The sequence below is a fragment of the Balaenoptera acutorostrata genome, chromosome 3, assembly GCF_949987535.1.
Source record: "Balaenoptera acutorostrata chromosome 3, mBalAcu1.1, whole genome shotgun sequence".
Taxonomy (NCBI): Eukaryota; Metazoa; Chordata; class Mammalia; order Artiodactyla; family Balaenopteridae; genus Balaenoptera; species Balaenoptera acutorostrata.
Genome location: NC_080066.1, coordinates 18,870,155 through 18,897,234, shown reverse-complemented (window position 1 = coordinate 18,897,234; position 27,080 = coordinate 18,870,155). Strand labels below are relative to the sequence as shown.

General features: G+C 37.6%; 1 protein-coding gene across 28 annotated transcripts in view; it reads right to left on the bottom strand.

Annotated features, from left to right (window-relative positions):
* Positions 1–27,080, bottom strand: part of CREM (cAMP responsive element modulator) — a 100,413-nt gene that overhangs the window by 35,640 nt on the left and 37,693 nt on the right. For 8 of the 28 annotated variants that reach the window (XM_057542339.1, XM_057542324.1, XM_057542323.1 and 5 more), the window contains 5 exons: positions 26,725–26,822; positions 26,443–26,585; positions 18,119–18,307; positions 5,875–5,910; positions 1,992–2,148 (listed from right to left, as the gene is read on the bottom strand). In XM_057542339.1, the coding sequence (XP_057398322.1) occupies positions 1,992–2,148; positions 5,875–5,910; positions 18,119–18,307; positions 26,443–26,488 (428 nt within the window). In that variant the 5' untranslated portion in view covers positions 26,489–26,585; positions 26,725–26,822. Of the gene's footprint in view, positions 1–1,991; positions 2,149–5,874; positions 5,911–5,948; positions 5,972–9,847; positions 9,967–10,175; positions 10,368–10,891; positions 11,031–18,118; positions 18,308–26,442; positions 26,586–26,724; positions 26,823–27,080 lie in introns of those variants that run through there. The other 20 variants (XM_057542326.1, XM_057542331.1, XM_057542325.1 and 17 more) reach the window with 12 other exon arrangements.

Sequence of the window (27,080 nt, the reverse complement as noted above, 5' to 3'; positions counted from 1 at the left end):
TCGCCAGTTACTGTAATGCCAGTTAGCACTGCTGCAATTCTGGACTAGGAGTGACACATGCAACACATGTGGCCAATTCTATTTTATTTTTAGGATAGTTGATGCTCACTAACAACTGGTTATCTGTGTTTTCTCTGTGGGAAGCAAGGGTCAGCAGAAGAGGGCCCTTGAAATCCCAATGAACTGCAGGAAAAGGTCGAGCCCTACTTCCCAGCCAAGAACAAAGTTGTCACCCTGTGAACGTGAAAGGTTCTCAGACTTCTCAACTGGTTAACAGAAAAATTAACAGTGTAAAAGTGAACACAATCTGATAAACACAGATGAATTTAATCTAAATGATGCACACGGCAATGCCAAGAATAAATCCAAGCACACTTATACATTTGCCAGTTTGGGAACACAATTCAACTCTTCCACAAAGAAACTAAAATACATTTCTGAATACCGAGGTTTTTGTGATTAAATCATTATATTAAATTCTAGATCTGGAAGGAAGATAGTCATTTTACAAAACAAGTTACTACTAAATGAAATTTTAAATGTCAAATAGAGGTGTTGTGGGATGTCTAATGTTTCAAGTTTAATTTACCAAGCTGTGCTATTTCTTGTGAGTATGGATACTTTGTGTCTCATGCGCCTGCATGCATGTTACCAGAGTCAAAATGTTCCAGGCACAAAGCTTTGGATGGCCACACCAGTAGGTGGTACATTCCTATGTAGTCTCCGCTATGGAAAACACCTGTTTCTTCTATTAATAGTTAGCTCCATTTTCAGGCCTTGCATTTGTCTGGATATACCCTTAGCGTGGAGAGGAAGTACATGGCAAAGAGGAAAAGCTGACAAGGTTGTTAAAGAAATAACAACTGTAGCTGGATTGGCAGAAATACAATTAAGTATCTATTATGAATGCCAGCCAAAGAATTTAGCTGAGAGAATGTATAAGAGGTCTTTGACATTAATAAGTAAGTCCTACATACTCTGCATAAAGCTAAATCTGCAGCTGACACCGGGGTCTCTTTGAGGTGACCCGGTGTTAGTGCAGTGTGGGCTCTGGGGAAAGACGGCCTGACTGCAGCTCCAGGTTCTGTCCAGTTTGGGCTGTGTGATCTTCATCAGCTTGTTACCTGACCTCTCGGAACCTCAGTTCCTCATCTGTAAAGTAAAGGAGAATAACCAGACCTACTCTCATGTGAAAGCTATGTGCGAGTTAAAAAAAACGGTAGAAACAAGCACTGAAAACTTGCTCAGCAGACACTGAGCAACCAAAGAGCCATTTATCATCTGCTTTTCTCTTGTCCTGCTCTGAAACTGAAATTTGGAAGCTAAAATAGACCCTTCTCAGAATCCCGTGCACCTAGGGACTCTCTTGATTATTTCTAGCCAATGAAATGTGCAAGAACACGTGAGAAAATGAGAGAGGGCACTGGAAGCATATGTACGATAGGAGGTATCTCTATGCGGTGGGGCTGTGGGTAATTTTAATTCTTCCTCTTGCTTTGTACTTGCCCCCAGCTAGAATTTTTCAGAATAGATTGTACTTGGGTATAATAGAGAAAAAACAAAGTTACAAAATAGATAAAAGAAAACTACATGTAAAAGACTTAGAAAATTCTGAACTCACGCATATTTATTTTGCTCACAAAGAAGCTAAAAATTATACTTATCACCTACTTCACAAAGTAAATACCAAGTACAAAATGAATCTTTAGTTGTAATAAAGTCCTTCCATTATCATTTAAAAAATGAATGTATCTTTTAGACATTACCCTAAAACACATGAGGATGTACCGCCTGCTGATGAAACAGTTTCATGCTAGGAACTCTGACTAGAAGACTTACTTATCAGCACGTGCAGAGCACAAGCCCACATAAAATGCCACACAACATGTAACTTGGGAGAAACAGCTGAGGAAAAGTTAATTTTTTAAAAGCCCCACAGTAATAAATGATATGTCCCCTAAGTGGTTGCGGTTTCTAGTGAAACATCTTACCTATTTTTCATTAGCCTCAGCTCTCGTTTGCGTGTTGCTTCCTCTGCTAGTTGCTGGGGACTGTGCAGGCTTCCCGGCGAGGCAGCCATCATTACTCCCTGCGGCAAAGCAGTGGTCGGAGCTCGGATCTGGTAAGTCGGCATGTCACCAGTGGTGGCTGCAATGAAACAAAATATCACATGTTATATAAACAACTTATGACTTGATATTTTACGTAAAATTGACCTGGAGATAACATACTTCTTTTTACGTGTTTTAAGAGGTGAGCTTGCTAATGTGTAAGATGATTATTCTGAGCATTATAGAAATTTTAGGTATCAAAGATCCCTTCAGCATTTGGAACAATGGTACTCAGCATGCTCTATACATTTAATTGAAAGGTTTTTATCAAAGGCTAAAGTAGAGAGGCTTTTCAACTGATAGTTCACTTAGCCTAAAATCAGTGGTGTGCTGATAAATATTTAACCACCAGCTCTCTAGGGGGGAAAAAAAAGCCCTGGTCCGTAGTGTTTATCATTCCCATGATGTAAATGCTTTCACCATGGCCAATTTTAAGCTACCAATATGACTTCACTAAATGTAGAGTTGGAAAGACATACAACAGTAAGTAGCACACCATACAGACAAAATAGATGTAAATAACCTCAAGAGCATAGATACATTAGAAATGATGAGTTTTAAGTATTTATTAATGTTGTTTTTAATGTAATTTGTTAAATATATATGTATTTATGTCTTTAGTTTTTAATAATGGCTGTTTTTGCAACCAGTTCATAAAAATCCTGAAAACTTAATAATTGGCTCCAGCAAATGAGTGGGAGCTGGCCCTAGCACACCACTTCAAACATTTTAATTAAGAAGAACATCTCCAGCCTCTGAATACCCCAGCTAAGAGATTTTCCTAATCCCTGCAGCATGCCTGAAACAGCTCCTGAATGTCTTTAAGTGCAAGTCTCATTAACAGGTGATGACTGAGGTACTGGAAGGAAAATACTAGCTTACTGTATTTTCAGCTTAAAAACAAGGACAAAATAAGAAACAGGAAAGCTCTACTTAAAACTGATTTCTCTAGGGAAGGATCATTTTTGTCTTTCTTAGGTTTCTTGGGATAATAATACATTTCTAAGTATTCATTTTTTAAAACACATTTTCTAATTATAGTATAATCACAGTTAAATGACAGATTTAAATATTTATTTAGTATTCAGATTGAATACTGAAAGTAAGTCCTCAAAGTGTAATAATTTAATTTCAAAATTTGTCTATCTACTGCAATAAACACAGGTTCCTAGGAAGGACAGATGGATTTAAGTGATGAAACATGTTTCTACCACCAATGTGTCAACTTTGAGAACGTATGGTCCAGAATTAATTTGATGTTTTGATGAGATATTGCAAAATACATGCTCTCTCAAAGCTAAATGCAAGAAAAAGGTTAAAAAAAGTTATCAAATCTTATAAAAATTGGTCTGATCCGAATGCCAATCAAAATATGAAATGCATCACTGCTGTATGTCATTAAAATGTATTATACCTATTGAGTAAGAAACAAAATTTTACCCAAAGGGAGACAAAGACTTTTTTCACTTAAGTGGAATATTATCACTGAAAATAGCCAAGCAGTTTAAAATGTGAATCGAAAATTGATCTATGTGCTTCTTTTGGGTAAATGCCAGGTTTTTTCCCTCTAGGGCTGAAGAGTTAGGTGAAAGAATAAAAATATGGCTTTGGGTGAAGATCACTCAAGGTCTTCATAAGGTTTACAAAAATACCATTTATAAGGTTCTTCCTTCTATATATAATTTAATAAACAAAGGTGATAAACAGTAACTGTGATAGATATAATGATCACTAGCAAAATCTCTATTAATAAACTTGGGAAAAATCCTAAATTTGTTTTCATAACTACTTAAAATACTGTACACACATACGTCTCATTAGGTGTCATAGAAAATTTTGAAATATTTAAGAAGATAACTTTAAAAATCAGTTGTAAACTGTTAACTTACTCAAGATTTTTAGAAAATATTTTAATCATATTGCCAGAGGAGCTAGAACAGTGCACAGAACAACATGGTTCTCTCCTTTCCTCTTTATCCACATCAAGGGAAGGTGGTTATGGGATAATAAAGGTTAAACAATGGAACCCGCTGGAGGCGACAGAGGCTTTCTAAAATTGGAACAATGGCCAGCGACAAATAAGAAGTCCATGTGTCGTCATGCTGACATTTGCCGGCAGCAGGGATGCAGACCTTGGTCTAGGGTTGCTCTTGCCAAACACTGTTCACAAAGAGTGCAATACAATGAATAGAAAGGTACAGAGGGGTTTGCTATGCCTGTTCGAGGTTTGTGTGTATCTGCTATTCTTTGTACTGTAAGTTAGAGCAGAGTGCTTGAGTAACCATTTTTTTAAAAAAGGAAAAAGTGGGGGTGGGCAGGAATATTTTGCAGGTGAAAAATAGAGTTCATTCACTGGTCTTAAAACCAGAAATGGTTCTAAATTTGTGCCTATTTCCAAAAGCTGAAACTACCCTCCAAGGACCAAACTTGGCACCATGAAGAACAATGGCACTTTCAAAAGAAGTGTTCTTAAAACATTTTGAGCAATAGCTCAGGAAAACATATCGCTTTAAAATGATAACTTGGAAGGGAATGATATATTCGGATGTATTAGTTCTGGATGTTAGCTAACAAACTGGGTTTTATTACAGTTTTTCAGACATAGTATATATTCATTTTATCTCCTTCAACAAAAATCAGTTTGCAGCTCATTAGTTCAAGCCAGAAACAGGAATTAGTATATATTAGTAGGAATTTGTATAAATTTCTATAATATCCCAACGCATCTATATGACGGTACTATTCTAATGGTCACTGAATAAGTATCAGTGGATGAATTCCGTATATTCAAATATGATCATGTTAGCAAGCATGTTAATAAGACATGGGCAAAGAGAATCTCTTGAGGAAATCCAAGTGTCAAAAAGTTTCATTTTTGAAACAAGTTATCAAAAAGTTTTTATCTTAGCTTTAGTTTCCAGTGTTATGGATGCAGTGGTGATTGAAAGCAGGTTAGCTATTGAGGATCACAGTTGAGAGAACCATACTACATTCTTCGATGACATATTCTGATCCCTGTACTCTTATAAAGGCCAATTCCTGTTCCATCTTAACTACTGAAAGTGTCCAAATTATTTTTTACGCTGGAATTTCACTGTATAAATTATTTCTGAAAATAAATGGGCCATCAGTGGGGGCTTCAAACTCATGACTGAAGAAGAATAAGAAAAAGATATTTATACACTAATTTTATTCTAAGGCAGCAAACTTTAAAGGCAAGTCAGGGATACTTTTTTTACCCTAGACTCTAGCACAGTCCTCGGCATATAATGGGTACTTTGTGAGTTTACATGTGCACCACAAAGTAAAATTTGAACTTCTCAAGGTTTTGCAAAAGCCCACTGCCATTTAGAATGTTTAAAATAAGCAATCTTATTATTATAAAGACTATAATTAGCTATTGTTATTATAGCTAAGTCTTTAACACTAAGCCATGGAGAGCCCGATAAGATGCCATGTATTTATTCAAACTGGCCTTTCTTGATAAAAGGCATTATTTCTTAAGTCTTCCCTTAAATATTACTTATCTACCCTGGCATTTTAGAAGCAGAGGAGTTGGAATTACAGTGTGATTCCAACCATCGAACCCCTGACATGAAAAAAAATGTTTAGGTTTAGTGTCAATATTTCATGGGAAAGAAAATTCCTAGGACACTCAACTCTGGTCAGTGACTTCATACCTCTCTTTGCAAGCTTTAAACACGGTACAGCAGAAAAGGCATGGGATTTGGAGTCTGGGTTCTATTCCAGCTGTGCCACTTACCAGCCATGTGACTTGGGGCAAGTTCAGTTTCCTCATCTGTAAAATGGGGATACATGATCTCATTTAATACTCACAATAAACCCTGTAATGTATGTCAAAGTGTCTAGCACAGTGCCTGGCACATGGTAGGCTTTCATCAAATGTTATTTCCCTTCCTCTTCCCTTCCTTAAGTTCTGAAAGACAATGTTCCAAATTATGCTTATACTGTATAATTAAAAGACATATAACAACCATATTTTCCCCTGGAGTTTCCCTTCTAACAATCCTGGGTAATAGAATGACTGAAACGTACGGCTCTTATTCCTTATTTTGTTTAAAAAATATGCCCCTTAAAAAACTTTTAAAATTTCTACTATATTTTATTATATCCCTTTAGAGAATAAATCATTAAAAGATAATATAAAATGTCCTTTTTAATGTGCATAATCATTTAAAAGAGAACCTCGAAGATGGAGGATCATAAAGAAACACGATAACAATCTCATCAGACTGGTAATAAGAAAACTGAAAACCTCACAAGTGAAAGGTGTTTGTTTCTTTCTAACCAAGAAAGAAACAAGAAACTCAGCCAAATGCCTATCTTGATAGCTTCCAAAGTGAAACAATTTATCAACACCCCAAATGATGGTGATATTACTTGCTTATTGGTTTATTGAGATCTCTGAGCACATCAGCTGAATAGAAACATTTTTCTATGTGCAGTTCCTCCCTTCATATGTCATTTTGCTCTGCGTCACTAATCCCAAACACACTGAAGTAACAAGCAATGGAGGTGACTTAGGAGCCGTACTTGTTAGCAGGGGCTTCTTTCCCTGGCTCCAGCGAACCAAGGACATCTTCACTTTTCCTTTTGATCCTCTCCTCCCCGCCACCACACCAGTACTCAAAATGCCCAAATCAGGCTTGTCCTCGCCTGGTGTCTCACACTGTCAAAAACTTTCCAAAAAACAAAAAAAACAAAAAACTTTCCCTCCTCCATTGCTCCACTTTTTCCAGGAAAATGAAATCCTATATAAATGTAACTAAGTACTGAACATTTTCAAATTTGCTACAATTACTATAACAGACAGACCACGTGGAATTAAGCCAGTACTATTTTTTATTTTAAGTTACACATATAAGGGACCTTCCTGAGTTGTTTATTAAGTGAAACTCTTAAAGTGACAAAAAAAAAAGTCTATGTAAAAAGATGAAATTATGAATATTGAAATTTAAAGTTCTCTATAATAGCAAATATATGCTCTATTGTCCTATGAGAGTAATAATAAATATTCTAGAAAAAATCCATTTTGACTACTTAACATGATGCCAACTTCATTTTGCATGTTTTATAAGCAGTGTGTAGTATGCTATTATAACTCATCTAACCGTAGCATTAATTTACCAATGTCAGGTGGATTTTGAGGAGCAATGTAATATGGTGTGAACAGAACCAGACAAGGAGTCTGAAAACCCAAACGGGTTCACCACTTGCTAGCTTTGTGAGCTAGGAGAGCCTTTACCCACTCAGATCCCTGTTCAGTTACATGCAAATGAGTGTAACAGTATCTGCGCTAAGTGCCTCAGTGAGAATGCATGGAAAGTGCTTCTCCTCTCGGGTATTTAAACATGGTTTCTTCAGTGAGGCCTGCCCTGATCCTTTAACCCATATTACTGCTTCCTGTGGGTCTCTCATGATCTGACAGCTTCTTTGATAGCACTCACCCCATAAGTGATTTTTTTAATTTTAAAGTTTACATAAATGCAAAGCATCATCATAATTATTAGGCAACATATTCATATAGGCATATAAAACTGGACAAAGTGAAATAATTATCCCAAATTATATTTCATTAAAAATTTTTCAGAAACAGTGAGGAAATAACACAGTGGCTATTTCAGTATACCTTCCACACAGGTTTGGAATTTTATGGAAACTTAACGTAGATGAGTGACTTGTTGTTTTCATTTCCAACGTGATTATAACGTGCTTCGCTACCAACTTCAAGAAGCTGTTATAACTTGATCCAAAACATTCCTTTATGTGAGAATTTCCAAATAAAAACCTTTTCCAGCAGCCTCTTTTCACAAAGGTGAAATGCATCCTTATTCTCATGCATCAAATATTAACTAAGATACTGTTTTCCAAATTTGAATAAGTTGTAATGTTTGTTTTTTAACAATTCAGAAATCCAGGCTGAATACAATTCATCAGAGTTTTTTAGACTTGGAGACTAAAGGGTATGGAATTAGGCTCGTAAACATAATCAGCTTATGAACAAAGCCAAGAACTATTTCTAATAAAACTTTAAACTATACCCAACAGAATCAATAATATAATTCTATAAACCATAGATATTCACTTTCACATTCGATTCCATGATCCTATTAAGCAAATGCTCCTAAAACCTTTACCAGGCCAGTCATTATTTTGGAACCTGATTTTGGTCCAGATCAGCTTTTCAAACTATAAGTTGTAGACCATGAGTAATTCAGTAATTAATTTCATGGGTCAAGAATAGCATTAAGGGGGCTTCCCTGGTGGCGCAGTGGTTGAGAGTCTGCCTGCCAATGCAGGGGACACGGGTTCGAGCCCTGGTCTGGGAAGATCCCACATGCCGCGGAGCAGCTGGGCCCGTGAGCCACAACTACTTAGCCTGCGCGTCTGGAGCCTGTGCTCCGCAACAAGAAAGGCCGCAATAGTGAGAGGCCCGCGCACCGCGATGAAGAGAGGTCCCCGCTCGCCGCAACTAGAGAAAGCCCTTGCACAGAAACGAAGACCCAACACAGCCAAACATAAATAAATAAATAAATAAATTTAAAAAAAAAAGAACTTGCTTCCTTAAAAAAAAAAAAAGAATAGCGTTAAAAAAAGACTGGAATAGACAAGTATGAGTACATCACATAGAGTAAGGATAAGCACTATTTTTGAAACTTGTTTTATATAAATGTACTTGTTTTATATATACACACACACACACACATACACACACACAAGGTCTACGGCATCATGCTGTAAAATGTGGGTCATAGTCAAAAAGTTTGCAAGTCAAATATCTAGCTCAATCCACTTGGTTCGCAATCCACACGGGGAGGGGGCGGAACTGGGACTCCAAAGGTGGGCCCCAAAGCTGCTCTACTACACCTTCAAAAGGCCCCTTAAATCCTGTGCTCTTTGGGCTCCTCGAAAAAGCCAATAAAATATGCTTTTCATTTTCAAATAGCATTTTAAATAAAATTGATTCCGTGAGAACTGACCAGATTTCCAAAAATAATGATTTCCAAAGGCACAATGAGGTCTTGCGAAAAGAGTGACATTTTAAAAATTTCAGCGTTCTGAAAAATTTAAACTAGAATGGGTAAATCATGTATAAGCATTATGGGTAAAACTGTGAAAAAAAATATTTTCAAGGATAGTGGTATGTTCACTCTGTAAACATAAACGCATAAAAATGTTCATTTATTTTCAAGCAATGGTTAAACATTTATGTAAATTTTACTTTAAAATTTTATATTTAAATATATTCTGGGTATTCTCAAATCATTTATTTTTTGTTATAATTCTCTCTCATGTTTGGACATGAAAATTGGAATTAAAGGCTTAGTAAAGAAAGATATAAGGGTGGGAGGGAGGGAGACGCAAGAGGGAAGAGATAAGGGGACATACGTGTATGTATAACTGATTCACTTTGTTATAAAGCAGAAACTAACACACCATTGTAAAGCAATTACACTCCGATAAAGATGTTTAAAAAAAAAAAGATAAAAAAATAAAAAAGAAAGATATAAACCAACTAATAATTTTTAGAAAATACATGTATGCACAAAAATGCCTTTTGGTTCTAAGAATCATATGACATGCAGTATCTGAGATTATTTTAAGTCCATCTATATCTTACAATAAATATGTTATCTGACGGCTTCTGCATTCTATAGCCCCTCTAAAACCTCACAAAAACTTCTCTGAGAAAAACAATTTAACACAGGCTTTACTTGCTCAAGACAATGGAATGTTCCCATCCGGAAGAGAGCCGAGACCCACTAAGTGAAGAGCTAAGGTGTGGTGAAGCTGTTCACAGTCACCCACTCTTCAGGAATTCAACTGCGAGCTTAGCACCAGGCTGGCACTCAACTGCCGGTAACTAAGTCACCAGCACTACCTGTAACTGAGGGCACCACCCCCGGGAAGAACGGCAGGTGGGGCGGGTGGGTGCGGGTCGGCCACGGAAAGATGCGCACTCCCCAGACCCAGCGCTAGCGGGCACTCCGGCCCTGCCAGGCGCCTGCGCAGGCCGCTCGGCCCCGCCAGGCACACACTTACCTCGAGCGGAACGTTAAGGCGAGGCTCACGGGACCTGCTAGGGGTCTACGGGCGCCGGAGGAGAGGGTGGCAGCCCCCACCTGCGCGCGGCCAAGCGGAAAGAACTGAGTCAATCACAGCGTGACTCGGGCTGACGTCAGCGTGCTGCTTGCCTGCAGTTTAACTTTCCACTGCCCGCCGCACCGATTCCAGGAAATGTAATGACGTCGGCCCTTTGAACCCGGTTAGCTGAGAAGCAGACCATTTTAAACAGGACGGAAGGAACAGCAGGCTCACAAACACCCCTGACGCGCTGGGTTTCCTATTCTGTCTTGCAGCTACATTTGAACACAGCAAGAAAATCGGAAGCTTACTTTTTTTTTTTTAACAACTCGAACAGAATGTGTGTTTGACTTGCAGCTGCACTGGATCTGCAACAGGTTGCAGATGAATCAACAGCTTATTTTAGTAGAGCAAATGGAGACAGAGAGAGAGAGAGAGAGAGAGAGAGGATACAGCCTTGGTCAAGGAAGCAGCACAGTACTGAGCAAAGAAGCGGTTACACTCAGATGCCTTCACAGAGTGCCGAGTATATTCGGTTACAGATTAGAAGGAACGTCTTACTCCTCAGCTACTAGAAAGTTAATACTTTTTGAAACATTCAGAGGTTCCTAAATAATTGTTCTAAACTTCAAAAACAATCTTGCAGAATTTCAATCCCTCTTTAAAATTCTTACCTGTTTCGTCTCCAGTTACAGCCATGATGGGCTTCTGCATACAGAACTGTCTTGCTTCCCCTATCACAGGACCACATAAAGTGTTCCAAACCAGCAAGCATGTGCAGGGTAAGTAGGAGTACTGACATCACAATGACCTCACTAGCCTATCACTGCCATCAATTTGCTTTGTCACAGACGAGCTCACTGAAACCAAACCCTATAAAAACCCTTCCTGTAATAAATCATCTCAATGTTCTTGTTTCTCATTTTTACATAAAAATCGAGTTGGGCTCTGGCAAAAAATACATCTCATTAGCATTAAAAGTTACATGGCTATTTCTCATGGGGCTACTTTTAAATTATTGTTCTGTCCAAGGTTTCTAAGTAACCAAAGTAGGCAAAAAGCTTATATATTTTTCATAACTCATAGGAGAAAAAACACAGATTAAAAAACAACTGACGGGCTTCCCTGGTGGCGCAGTGGTTGAGAATCTGCCTGCCAATGCAGGGGACACGGGTTCCAGCCCTGGTGTGGGAAGATCCCACATGCCACGGAGCAACTAAGCCTGTGAGCCACAACTGCTGAGCCTGTGCGTCTGGAGCCTGTGCTCCGCAACAAGAGAGGCCACGCTAGTGAGAGGCCCGCGCACCGTGATGAAGAGTGGGCCCCGCTCGCCGCAACTAGAGAAGGCCCTCGCACAGAAGTGAAGACCCAACACAGCCAATAAATAAATAAATTAATTAAAAAAAAAAAAAGATATTCATCTGTTAAAAAAAAAACAACAAAAAACTGGCAATCAACCCAGAAAAACGCTGTGAAACACACAGAAGTGTATTTCAGACACTTCTAAATTCACCAAGAAATACCCAGCCACCTTAGTTTACTTGACACATTTTTATTTGCTACAACGACATATAATCCAGCTGTTTCTAAGATGACATAGAATTTGCTAATTTCACTTGAAGGGCATACATACTGAAATTTTTAAAATTCACTGTGCCAAAAGCGGTAAGTATTATATAGCTTTCCTCCATAAAAATTATGGAACCACGTGAATTTGCTGATATTTAACATTTTGGGGCCACAAAAACAACAATTTCATGTGGCTCAATCTAATGCACTATTTTGCTCAATTAAAATCCCTTGAAAGAATTTTGTGATTTAAAAAAATTCTTGGACTTCCCTGGTGGCGCAGTGGTTAAGAATCTGCCTGCCAATGCAGGGGACACGGGTTCGAGCCCTGGTCCGGGAAGATTTCACATGCCGCGGAGCAACTAAGCCCGTGCACCAAAACTACTGAGCCTGTGCTCTAGAGCTCGCAAGCCACAACTACTGAGCCCACGTGCCACAACTACTGAAGCCTGTGTGCCTAGAGCCTGTGCTCCGCACCAAGAGAAGCCACTGCAGTGAAAAGTAGCCCTCGCTCGCCGCAACTAGAGAAAAGCCCGTGCACAGCAACAAAGACCCAACGCAGCCAAAAATAAATAAATTTATATTAAAAAAATCAAATAGATTATCTTTTAAAAAAATCATAAATAAATCACAGTTACTATTCATAAAAATTTTAAAATATATCCAATTTCATTTGGATCACTTAATGAAGGTTCAGCACATGAAGAGCTGGATCACTACTGGAAATTTAACGATTACAAAGTTAGACCAAAGAGCGGCACATGTTCAACAGTAAAACAGACCACAGCCCAGGGGAAAAAATGATCTGCATCTCTACTGCACAAAAATAAGTGACATGTCACTGATCTTGTATCTTGATCAATGGGTTTACAAAGCCCATTCCCTTTATGATTAGGATCCAAACCATTCTTACGTCAGTGAAAGGGCATTCCACCACATTCCTGCCTTATTCAATGAAGTACCTCTAGTAAGGCAGGGACTTCACATTCAGACGCTTAGGAGGCGAAACATGAGGGAGGATCCATGTTTCCAATAATTCTCCAGGGCACATAAACTGAAGACATCCTGGCTAAGTAAAAAAGTCTGGGGACCAATGGAGAGTCCATGAAGGATTCTTTTCCATCCCAGCCACACCTAAGGGCTTGGTTCCAAGACTACTAGTCAACTTTATTTCAAATTTGAGAAAGTTCAAATTGATTTTAATCTCAACATTTCTTTACGGACTTCCCTGGTGGCACAGTGGTTAAGAATCCACCTGTCAATGCAGGGGACACGGGTTCAAGCCCTGGTCCGGGAAGATCCCACATGCCGCGGAGCAACTAAGCCCGTGCGCCACAACTACTGAGCCTGCGCTCTAGAGCCCATGAGCCACAACTACTGAAGCCCGCACGCTCTAGGGCTTGCATACCACAACTGCTGAGCCCGCGTGCTGCAACTACTGAAGCTCGTGCGCCTAGAGCCTGTGCTCCACAACAAGAGAAGCCACCGCAATGAGAAGCCCGTGCACTGCAACGAAGGGTAGCCCCCGCTCACCGCAACTAAAGAAAGCCTGTGCACAGCAACGAAGACCCAATGCAGCCAAAAACAAATAAATAAAATAAACAAACAAACAAACAAAACACATTTCTTTAAATTGGCTCTTAAGTGCTCAATAACTATTAGTGGTAAAAAAGGGTAAAGGAAGGAAAGGAAGAAGCGGGGTTGGTTGCTTGGCTGACTAGTGCTATTGGTACGGTTTTAATAAATCCCCTGGACCAGATAAACTCGGTTAATCAGCACACAGGAATAGTAACATTTTCACAGAGGGAGTGTATTTCACTATCATTCACTAAATGGTTATTGAGCATTTATCATACGCTAGGGACTGTGCTAGGGACTAAAGATCCCTGTCCAAACAGAAGTCACCATGTGGGCAGGACACAGACAGTCACAATACGGTGGGATACATGCTCTAAGAAGGTGCAGGGGTCACACCAGCCAGATTTGGAAGGTAGAGGAAGGCTTCCTAAGGAAGTACTGTCCCACATGAAACCTGGATAATGCACATGATTGTGGAGGTGTTCCTGTCAGGGCACATGGCTCTGCATAAGGCCCCTAGAGCGGAGAGGGGCCATGGCATATCACAGGAAATGAAAGAAATTCTGCACAAAAGAGGGAGAAGTTGAGGGAGAAGCCTAGTAAAGGAAGTAAAGCCTGGATTAAACAGAGGTATGGTCTTTGTTAGGGATTCTGACTTTGTCTAACAAGTAACAGGCATTCACTGAAGGATTTTGAGCAGGAAGCTGACGCAATTACATGCATATGAATTTTAGAAGCCCCACCCCTAAGTGTAGAAGTGAGCGCACAATGGGGAAAGGGAAATGCTGGAGGCAGAGACTTTGTTTTTAAGAAATACTAGTAGCTCCCAGAATCATTGGGAGGCATCAACAAAGGGAGCCTAGCTAAACTTTCAGGAGCAACTCCCAAAAAACCAGGCCAAAAAGGGAGCTGCTATCTCTGGCATGATTAGGACAATCAGGATGCTGTCCCACAGCTCCCAGCTTCAGGGCAGCCGCCTGGCAGGGACTAGGGGTCACAGTAACACAGGTCAGAGGGGATGGCAGCCGGAACGAGGACTATGACGGTAGGGGTGGAGAGGACTGAAGAGACGTGTGCTACGGGAAGAAGAATGGATGGAGAAGGGGTGGGAGAGTGATGGGTGACACCCAGGTTTCTGCATGAAGCAACAGGATGGAGAGTTACTGAAATAGGATAACAAAAGGAGAACTGGGGTGGGAAAAATGGATGTGGGGTTTTGGACTTCAGGCGTCGGAGATGTGTGCCATGGGCAGGGATGAGGTCATCCAGGGAGAGCAATCAAGCCAGGTGGAAGAGGGCGCGGGATGCAGCCCGAGTACCACCACCAGCACCTACAAGCTGGGCAGAGGCAACTGGAAGAGGGGGTACAAGTATCCAGGAAGTGAAGGAAGCAGAGGTCGGTAGTGCTAAATGCTGCGGAGGGATCTATCAAGATGAGGGCAGAGACTCGCAGAGAAACTGCTGTGACCTTTCAAGGGGATGACAGGGTGGAAGGTGGACAGAGTAAGACAAGAACACCCACGGACCCCGCTATGTTTAACAAAAAACTTGAACCCCTGGCCACAATTATTTTTAAGATGGAGAAGGTGAAGAGAAAAGAAAAGGAAAAGAAAAGGCAAGGAGAAAGAACAAGAGGAATAAAGATTGGAAAGGAAAAAACAAACATCTTACTTGTATTTGATACAAACATTCATGTAGTATCACAGGGAGATTCACCAAGATTCAGCATATTATTAGAAGTAATTAGAGTTTAGAAAGGTTCATAGATAAAAGGTAAACTTAAAAAGATCAATATTTCTCTATACCAGCAACAACCAGAAAATGTAACAGAAAGCTACCACTCATAATAGCAAAACAAACAAACAAAAAACATCCCAAAAAACAAAACCCTAATGGGTTAAACATTTAAGAACTAACTGAACAAAAAGTATGAGAGACCCCCATGGAGAAAATTTTAAACTGTTAAAAGAAGTTAAGATCTGGATAAGTGAAGACATTCTGTGCTCTGTTGGTGGGAATGTAAATTGGTGCAGCCACTATGGAAAACAGTATGGAGGGTCCTCAAAAAAATAAAAATAGAACTACCATATGATCCAGCAATCCCACTTCTGGGTATTTATCTGAAGAAAATAAAAACACTAACTCAAAAAGATATCTACACCTCCACGTTCACTGCAGCAATATTTACAATAGCCAAAACATGGAAACAATCTAAGTGTCTATTGACAGATGAATGGATAAAGATGTGGTGTATATATTATACAATGCAATTTTAATCAGCTATAAAAAAGAAGGAAATTCTGCCGTTTGTGACAACATAGATGGACCCTGAGAGTAGCATTATGTTAAATGAAATCTGTCAGAGAAAGACAAATACTGTATGATATCACTTATATGTGGAATATAAACAAACAAACAAACAAAAAATCCCAAACTCACAGACACAGAGAACAGATTGGTGGTTGCCAAAGGTTGGGAATGGGGGGTGAGCAAAAAGGGTGAAAGGGGTATCAAAGGGTACAAACTTCCAGATATAAAATAAATAAGGCCCAGGGATGTAATAATGTATAGCCTGGTGACCACAGTAAACAACACTGTGTTGCATATTTGAAAGGTGCTAAGAGTAAATCTTAAAAGTCCTCATCATAAGAAAATAAATTTGTAACTCTATATGGTTAAGGATGTTAACTAGACTTATTGTGGTGATCACTTATTGTGACTATACAAATGTCAAATCATTATGTTGTACATCTGAAACTAATAAAATGTTATGTGTCAATTACACCACAATAAAAAAAGACTTCAGTGCTCCCTAAATTAATGTATAAATTCAATGTAATTTCATCATTGGTTTTATTATTATATTACGTTATTATTATTTGGGAACTCAAACTTATTCCAAATGCATATGAGAGAACAATAGTTCACAAAAGCTAAAACGGCGCTAAAAAAAGTTAAAAAGACAAAAAAGGGGCACTTTTTCTGTGACAACAAAACTAGTGTGGTGCTGGCACGCAGAACAGAGAATGCTGAGACAGATCGGGGCTGCGTGAGGCCTACTTACTGCACAGTTAAGAATGCCCATAGGGCTTCCCTGGTGGCGCAGTGGTTGAGAGTCTGCCTGCCAATGCAGGGGACACGGGTTCGAGCCCTGGACTGGGAAGATCCCACATGCCACGGAGCAACTGGGCCCGTGAGCCACGACTACTGAGCCTGCGTGTCTGGAGCCTGTGCTCCGCAACAAGAGAGGCCGCGATAGTGAGAGGCCCGCGCACCGCGATGAAGAGTGGCCCCCACTTGCCGCAACTAGAGAAAGCCCTCGCACAGAAATGAAGACCTAACACAGCCATAAATAAATTAATTAATTAAAAAAAAATGCCCATAAATCAACGGGGAAAGGACAAACCGTTAGCAGGGAAAACTGGCTCCACATGCAGAGAAAAAATAAAAATGGGTTCCCACTCAACACTATACACAGAGGTGGACCACAGGTAGATTAAGGACATAATGTGAAAGGTAAAACCATAAAGCTAACACAATGCAGAAAAATATCTTTGTGACTTATGGAAGAAAAAGAGTTCTTAAAACCCCCAAAGTATAAAACTTACGTATGTATTATTGATGCAGAACACAAAACATTTTTAAAAACTCTCCTTCTTAAAGTATCAGTAGTTTTTAGTAGATTTTCCATATAAAAAAAAAATAAAATTGGAAGAAATGAGCATTCTTTATGATTTTTCATTTAGACATATAGGGTTCATGAGTACTGGGGAAAAAGAATGGGTACTTTAAATTTATATTTAAAAGAAAACATTAAAGCACTGGATAAGTACTATGAATTTTTTATTTTACTCCATAAATGTCACCACTTTAGCTCTTTATACACTTTTATTATAGTCCATATAATACCGAAGAGTAAAGCTCCCCAAATACCTAAGAGTAAAGCTAATTATCAAGAGATTCATCAATTATAATCTGCTTTTTTCTATACTTGCAAGACTTTCAAACTAAAAGAACTGATATTACTTCCTTTGAAATTAGTGCAAATAGACCAAGGGGAATAGAATTAAACTAAAACACAGGATTTTTAAAGTTGTATTGAACACATTATAGTTATTTGAGCACAACTGAATGAAATTAAAATAATGTATAATTCAATTTTAACTGAAATCTTAGGTTACCCTAAAAACTTAGAGCTACATCCCAACTGCTTTATTTCGCTACTCAGCTTTCATTAAGAGGTAGAACAGGTACCTCAGAATTCAAATATACTAAGAATGGTCTAAAGAAAGAACAAAATCAGCGTTTGTTTTGAAATGAGAAGTCTAGAAAGCAGACTTGAGTGTAACAACTGGGGAAAAACCCAAATTCAGCGCCTCAAGGACTGGATACTTAAATCTTCCTACACTAGGTACTAAAAACATACTCAGTACATTTCTAACCCCCAAATGAAGAATATTTACTTAATTAAAAACTTCAATCATGTTTTCAACTCCTTTTTTCCATTATGCTACTCTGAATTTAACTTTTCTTTAGAGCCAATAAAAGCTGCTAAAAGTTGAAAATTTATTTATAATTTATTTAACTTATTGTTTAATATACTAAAATATTTCTTCTCCAAGCCTTTTTAAGTCCTCCCTCCCTCCCCTGAAAATCTACCTCCTGTATAATTCAGAAAACTATGAAATCACCACTAAATGGAGTGCTATAGTAACCCACGGGTATTCTAAATGTATTAGATGAATGACATATACCTTGAACCACCACCTGGCTGCCTGGGACAAAGAACTGCTGTGTGCCATCTGCTGACTGTGCTGCGTACTGTACAATTGTAGCACCTGGCGGAGGAGCTCCTGAATTTGTCATTGTTAATGCCTGCAGTCCCTGAACACCATCAGATCCTGGGTTAGAAATCTGGATTGTTCCACCTTGGGCTATAGCAACTTAACAGAAAAAGAAAAGAAAAATTAGAGAATTTCAAGATTCATTTTTAATAGTCCCATATAGGAAGAATATACTCTGGATCTATTTATTACCAAAGCTTCTTATTCTCAAGTTACCCTTAATTCTCTATGCTGAATTGGTAAGGGGCTCCTCCTTCATGGGGCAACACTCTGAAAAAGCTCAAAACACTTGAAAATATCTTATATTCAGAACTGTTTGAAATACACAGAACTCATGGAGTTGTCCTCCTCTCTGGTATCCATCCAACTAAATTATTTAAGAGGAAGAGTGGAGATCAGACAGGGAGAAAGTCCAGGTTTTGATTTTCTCCAGTCTTTCATATATTTTTAGTTATAGATAAACAACATTCTTCTAACATTTAAGAAATGGTCAGTTAAATTCCATTTAGCCTTATGATTACAATGAATTTATAATTTGTTCAGGTAACTACTCGTCTAATTTATCATCAAAAGAAAGTAGCTTTTAATGAAATATATATATATACAGTATATAGCTTTAAAACATTTATTAAAATATACATTTCTATATATTTATATACTTATTAAAACCTATGTATATTTTTAGACTTGAGGTTTTAAAGCTCAAGTCTACAAAACTGTAACCTTTGCCATTTTGACTATGTCAGGAGAATCCTGAAATATAAAATGTTAAGTTGGAAAGAACCTTAAAAGGTAACTGTATTGAAAGACTTTGTGCTATATTTACCTCTACAAAGTGTCTTGAACTGTAGCTAATGGCAACAAATATGAGGTAGACTTCCTTTAAATACTGAGACTTGCCAGCCATGTTTAAAAATTAACTTATTAACAGAAAGTTTCAAAAGAATAATTGATCAAATGTTATGTTTTTAAATTTCACTCTAATGGACAAATAAGTACTATTTAAAATATCTGAGAGTTCTATATACTTTAACATAAAGATGACAACTCCATGATTTAATTTAAACACTAGAGGTTAAGTGGAACAAGGGCTATTCTTTAAAAAAATCACATATAAACCAGCTAGTTAGACTTTACAATGAAGATAAAAATGACACATAATCAGAATAATGCGACACCTATAATTCAATGTAAATGCCTTACAGGAATGCTGTAGTAGTGTCTAAAATATACTCTGAATATTTCTGAGTCATTCCCTAACTTCGTAACGGCATCTAAGCAAAAGTGACAATCTGATTGAATAAAACTATCAGAACTATTGGTAAGATTAACAACCACCACCACAAATCTGCAGTTCTAGGGCCAACACAGAAAGATGGGTTAACATTTTAAAAAGATTTCAACACAGAGGCGCTGTCTGGTTTTAGTTTGTTGGCAGGCTGCTATACGATTGACAGAAACTAAAGAATCAGTTACCAAAATGTCAACAGCGCTGTGGTTGAGAAACTCTGAAGCAACCTCACTTTATTTGTCTGGCTCATCTAGAGCATTATATTCCGTACACATTTTAAAAACAAGATTTCACCATGACTCTCCAAAGATTTCAAGGGTCTCAGGACTCACCCCTTAATAATAAAAGGGTTTGAAAGAAGTCTGAAAAAGAAGAGATATTGTTTCCTTGGATCTTCATGGCTGGACATGAATGAATTTCATATGTTATCATATATTTGAATGAATATTTCCAGTTGATAGTTTGTTGTCAAAGAAACAGTGCTTTAGAAAGAACAGACATAGGCAGTGTAACCACAATGTTAAGAAGCACAAAGCCTAGCATACAGCAGGCACTCAATAAATATGATGAATGAATGGCTATCATTTCAAGACAGAATATATAAAAACGACTTAAGCCACGTGTGAATCCATAAGAGTTAAATGAGGGCTTCCCTGGTGGCACAGTGGTTGAGAATCTGCCTGCTAATGCAGGGGACACGGGTTCGAGCCCTGGTCTGGGAAGATCCCACATGCCGCGGCGCAACTAGGCCCGTAAGCCACGACTACTGAGCCTGCGCATCTGGAGCCTGTGCTCCGCAACAAGAGAGGCCGCGATAGTGAAGAGGCCCGCGTACCGCGATGAAGAGTGGCCCCCACTTGCCGCAACTGGAGAAGGCCCTTGCACAGAAACGAAGACCCAACACAACCAAGAATAAAAATTAAAAAAAAAAAAAAAAAAAGAGTTAAATGAAGTATGGTTTCAAATTATAATTATAGAACTTAATTTTCCATATTGACAATACAATTATCAAGTTTTTGAACTAGTAAAAATTCTGAGTAATTTCTTCAAAGGATAAGAACCACGAAATAGGTAGATAAAAATCCGTACTTTCTTCTTTTCATACTTCATTTTTTTCACTTTTTTTTTTCATTGTTTCCCCATAGTTCCAACCAAACTTCTTTGCTCTCATACCGTGCAAAGCTGATATATCAAGAATCTGTTCCTCTTATCATTTTATTTTCTGGTCATCATATAATTAGATGTGGAAAATAAAAGACAAATACACGCACACAGAAGTTGGCTCTAGGGGGAAAATGTTTCTACTGGTGAGTCTTGTCTTTTAGCCTAACTTTTTTTATACCAAAGGCACTCTTGATTTTGGCACTATCAAATGACAGTAGACCCTCCCATGTAAAAATGTAGCCTCTCAATTGACAATATTCCCAATGTGTGAAGATTTCCCAATGCTTCAGGATACGAGAAATAGGCTCTGTGGGGGTGTGTGTGTGTATTCAAAAGATTTGAGGACGAAACTTTTTAGGTTACAAAATATTCAAGGATAGCATAATTTTTTAAAATAAATACACATCAATATAAATTAAATAGCAGGAAAAACTAAAATGAAATTAACTGAATGAGTTTAGTCATGTCTTGTTTTAGCTAATTATTATTATTTTTTAACTTATGGAACTTTTCTAGCAAACATAAAAGGTGAAAGAATTTTGTGTCATTTATTTTCCCTACCCACTCATTCCAAACCTTTTTCTGTGTCTGGAGTATTTTAAAACAAATCTCAGACATCATATCTGGCAAATCATTTTAAAATAAAATCACTGGCCCATATCAAGGCCATTAGCAACCACTGAAAATAAAACAACTTTGTATTTCCTACTAATTTTACCTTGGGGACCTAGGTTTTATTAATGCTTTCTTGGACTGATGCATGCAACTGAGGCATACAAGCTTACACGTACGGCCACTTTGTTGTTAATGAAGAGTCCACACAAGTCTATGAATACTGATTAGGATTCAAGCAGAAGTAAAAGTGGTTTATTATTTTAGAGTATATGCACACTTATTTTCCTCTTTTAAATAATCCTAATAACATTGCAGTTTGATGAAATAATCTAAATTGAATTACAACTGAACAATTAGATTATATAGTCAATTAAATTCTACTTCAATGTCCATTATTAACTGATTCAATCCTGATAGTACGTTATCTGCTCGTAGTAGGGATGGGTAGAGGTTGAGCTCTGTTGTCCTAGTTGCTCTGGGACGTACCTAACTTTTTGTCCCGTAATGTCTCAGGTGAGCTATACTCCATGATTAAGTATGTCGCTCTATACGCACAAACTGAATGTTGAACACACTGACTTTATGTTAAAAAAGTTTGTCTAGAGAGAATGTAATTTGTTAATTAACTAAGTATTTTTCTACTAAGTTTTAGTGGTTACACAAATGTCTTCATATACATTCTTATATAGTTATGATATTTAGCCTCAAATCAGAATTAACCCAAGTATGGTCTCCCCATCCCCAACTTACCACAGACAATGGTAACCAGGATGCTATCATATCAACTAGTCTAGGCAATAAATTCTTTAAAAATTCCTGGTATAAAAAATTGTGTTTAAAAAAATTTGCTACTTCTACTACTCATTGCCATTGAGCACTTCTCTCCTAGAGCGATTAATATCACTGAAGCAAGGAAAATACTACTTATAGGATGAAAATTCAAGAGTTTTGATAAAAAATTTTTTTAATTAAAAAATAATATTTTAAAGTCTTGTATAATCAATAAAGAAGGAAGAAGAGAAAAATAAGGGTGGAAAACTGAAAAAAAAAAAAAAGAGTTCATGACCAAATGAGGAAGCAGAATTTATTTAAATTAAGATTTTATCTGACCTCTTTTCATGTGATGCTAACATCTTTTTAACCCTAAACCTGTATATATGAGCTAATTCAAACACATAAACATGTAAATGTTTAATTACTTATGATTTAAAACCATCTTTATTCCAAATTGCAATAAAAGGATTCATAAATAAAACTTCATCAGATGAACTTTAAAAAGGAACAGCAGACCTTATTCCAGTGAATTCTTAGATTGAAATTCAAAAACTGAGCACAAAACAGAAGCTGTGAGAGTACCTGTGCCTTAAAGCCAAGAAGTGCCTACCTCTTGAATAAAGACTAAAGAATAAATACTAAAGAAGAATAAAGACTAAAACAGCCTCCTGCAATAACAAGCACAGCGACACCAAGGTTAAAGAGCCAGATTTACATCAAGTAGATACTGTCCTAAGTTTGCTTTGAAAGGTACCTTGGGAGCATGTAAGAAAAGTCACTCCTAAGAGCAGTAAATGCAACTGCATTTACTTTAGAATGTGCAAGCCTATCACGCAAATTCCTCTTACAAAGAAATGGAATCAGTGTTTATTCATTTGAGTCTCCTGAGAATTCTGAATTCTTCAAGCAGTCCACAAAGTTCACAGATACCTTTCTTCATATGGTGGATTTAGGATTGACCCACTTACCTATAGTGTATAAGATGCCAGTAAAGATGAGTTAATAGAGATTCACTCTACCAAGATTCTTAGTAAAATAAAGTAGGAGCAAGCAAAGAGACAGGGATATTTAGGAAAAAATAATTTGAAGTCTTGGGTGACAGTCCTTAATTGGTAAGGGAAGAAGTAGGGTAAAGTAGACGGGGGATTTTAAAAAACCCAAAAAAACCATCTTTAGAGAAAATTTAATGAATTAAGAAACTTCAAACATTTAAATTTCTTTCCTGCAACAGCACATATAGAAGAACCACAACTTCTACTGTTTGTGAATTCACTCCCATTTAATGCATGTCTTGAATGTCATGTAGCAAGTAACATTCTTTGCTAATTCTAAGACTATCTGAACCACTATCGTTCAGAAACATTCTCTTGAGACAAAACAGGTTTTCTTTGACCAGAATGACTTAATTGGCATACAGCAAACCTATCACTAAGATCTGTACTTCTAGCAAAGTTTCGCAAGCGGAGGTCACTTTCTTGGTGTTGCAATAATGAATCCCTGCCTATTTTAAGTTATTTTCCCTACTCCGGGAAATAGCCTGTTCTAACATTCACTTCTTATCTTCGTGATTAAAAAAAATAAGTTGAAAAAAAAAAGTTGAAATAATAAGGTCAACTTCCATCAAATATCTCACTTTCAACTACTAAAAATGTGACTACCTGTATATGAGAAAACCTGAATTTTTATTTTACTTCAACTTTGACTCACAAAGTTGAACACTCCTTTTACAGTTCTTTTGTTTTTAACTCCAACTAACTCATTATAGCAAATTAAAAATAAAAGATCTAAAACAATAATTTTTGAAAAAAAGAAACAAAGTAAAGTTTGGGAGAAAGTCATCCATGGATAAAAGTTGAAGAAAGATTTAAAATAAAAGGCTATAAAAGGGTCTCAAAAATAGGTACATGCAAATACACAGAAAAATCTCCAGAAATTCTAGTAAAATAAACTCTATTCTAAAAACCAAAGGACACCAGTAATTGTTTCTATTTCTAGATATTTAAGAACATTTAATCATTAATTTCTGTTAAGTTATTGCTAGTAAGAAATGGTTGATGAAAATGGATCTTGTATGTATAAATATACATTTAAAGCAAATGCCTTCTAAAGAAAAGTTTAAATGTTAGTATGCACTTTTCAAATGAAAGAATTATCAACATAAAGAAGTGTCACTAATTATCATTTTTAACATAGGCAATATCCCTTCTTTTCAACCAATAAAATGGCAATTTTTAACCTGTGGACAGCACATGTAGGACAACCACAACTTTTTATTAAAATAACTGCCAGGATCATACTGTATGGGTCCAAATTAAGAAAGCTAAGTAAGAAATTGTCCATGACTTCTGATGTGGCAAATAGAGGAATGTCTAACTTCTAAACATTCGATTTTCTAGTTCTCAACCAGAACTCCTGACTCCACTCCCGCACACCCACACACCCCACACCCAAGGTAGTGACGCTTACATCGAGCTCCCAGCTGCAAGCACGTGCCAAGAGCACAAGAAATAAAGGCTTTGATGCTGGCTGGGGGGAACAGTTTAATGACTGGGAGTGAGACACTGCCACAGCTGGCTTACATTTCTCTGTTTCATGTCAAAAGTAGCACGTCTCTCTTCCCCAACAGGTAAAATCTGTTATCTTCTTTTGTCCTCACATTAACCTCCGAGTTTGGCAATCTAGTATTATTCACACTTCAAAGAATAAAAACCTGAGATTCGAAACTATCTCACTCTGATCCACGTAGTAACCTGCAGGACCAGGTGCCACCTTCCCCACGTCATCTCCAGCTTCAACATCCTCTCCAAATTCTCAGCTAATAATCTAGGCAAATTCACCCACAGCATCCTCACCCATGTCACTTATAAAGAGATCAATTCCTAAGCAGCATCAGGATATGCCAGAGAAATGTTTCAGACGACAGACAGCATCTTAGGTCATCCTCCAAACTTTAAGATGTCTTAGCATTATTTCAGCAGTAATTTCCAACCTTTTCATGACACAAAACAGAAAATGATAATAGGTGTACAGCGCACTGCTCAAGGCCAGAGCTGACCAGCCAGGAGGTTCTAGCAGCTCCAAGCCCTGCCCAGCCACACCAGTTCTAAAACTCCCACCATCTACTCCCAGTGGGCCAGACAAAAAAGGCACAGAAATCAGCGAAGTAATAAAAGAGAAATGAAGGTGAAAACCTCAAGGTCTAACTTTGACAGACCATGGGGAATTTTCTTCTAGTAATGTCAACTTTGGACATATTCATTCAGCGCCCTGTACAGGGTGTGGACAAATTATATGCCAGTTCTGTCAGGTATCAGCGTAGGAGCTACCCAAAGAACAGGAATCACCAGAGCAGAATTCGTTTAATACTGCAAATCTACCACCATTAAAAGAAAAACTCTAAAAAACTAATGACTAAGGCTTCCCCATAGATTATAGCTTGCTTTAGCATCCAGGTCGTAAGTTAAGACTTGAGATCTTTTGTAGGTATTGTTACTTTTTAAAGGGAAAACAGAAAATACACCTAAAATCTTAACACTGTACTTGGATCAACACAGTAATTAACGTCACACATATTCCTGTACCTGACTAGCTTTTTAAAAAAAAAAAACAACTTTGTTTCTGTCCTTTTTCTCTCTTTTCCTCCCCACTTTTCTTTCTAGCTCTCATTTTAAACTAAAGTATTTTTATAAATAAAACATTCTTGATTTGGGAAAAGACTAGTGCTTTAACTGAAGCAAAAAGCACAGAATTAACAGCCCATTAAAATGCACAAGACTAAATGTGAATGTATCTGTTTATTTACAGCTTTCAGTACTTAAAATTTCAAATAAAATGATCTGTCCAATTGCTTTAGCTTAAAAAAATAAATCATTTTTCCATTCTCTTCTAGAAAAAACTGCAGCACAAATTAACACAGTAGAGAGTAGTGAAAACAGAATTACATTTAAAACATAGTTTAGAAAACATATGCACCTCTTTTAGATTAGTAAGTATAAAATGTAATTGTTGGTAACAAAAGCCAACAAGAATGAAATACAGACATTTATATCTTATTATGTTCACATGCATCATAGAGACAAAAACAGTAAGTTTTAAACTTTTACTAGATATGAATATACACATATAAATAAGAAAAACCCTCCCTTTTTTTTTTCCCCAAAGTTTTCTTCTATTTTCAGTAAAAAATTTTTTTACTTTTCAAAAGTATATGACAACTGTCAGTACAAATCTCTCACTTCTTTAACATGTACTTTTCACACTATGATACACAGTTTAGGTATCATGATGCATTTTAAAATGGGTCAGTTTAGTGTCAAAACCCGAGCTGCTTCAAGGAAACTAGAGAGACTTAAAGTTAGCAGTACGTCATATGGAATTGCAGCATACATACTGTATTGCCCCGTGCTAGTCTGATATATGCTAGTCGGCAAAGCCATGGCAGCGATATTCGGTGACGTTCCTTCTTCCTCGGATTTTTCTTCTTCAATCTTGGGAACACCAGGCACATCAGAGGAAAGTTCATTCAGTATTTTTCTAAAATATAATTTAACAATATAAATAAGTAAGATACATGAATGAGATTTAAAACAGAACAGCTATACTGAGAGAATCTGATGTATAATTATTCTCTTTTTTTGGAAAAAGTATCATTACAGTAGGAAACTTAACTTACCGGTAAGAGGGTCTTCGTGAAAGGATTTCTCTGCGTTTATGAAAATCAATTACTCTTTCTGATTCTGCAGACTCATCTGTCTCTGCAATTGTTGCTACCTATAACACAAGAGTTCCTGAAATGCATCATAAAATCCATGGTATCTCCTTCATTCACAACACGGTGCTTAAGGGTCTCTCTGTGTGCAGCACTAAGCCGGGCGCTGGGGACAGAACGCACTGAGACGCACTAACCAGGCTCACAACCTGGCGCAGAGGAAGAGGAAGCGCAGACAGCGACACCTAGCTGTAGAACCAGCCTGTGTGCAAAGGATGGCACAGGCAACAAATACTGCAGAAATGCAAATGAGTGTCAGG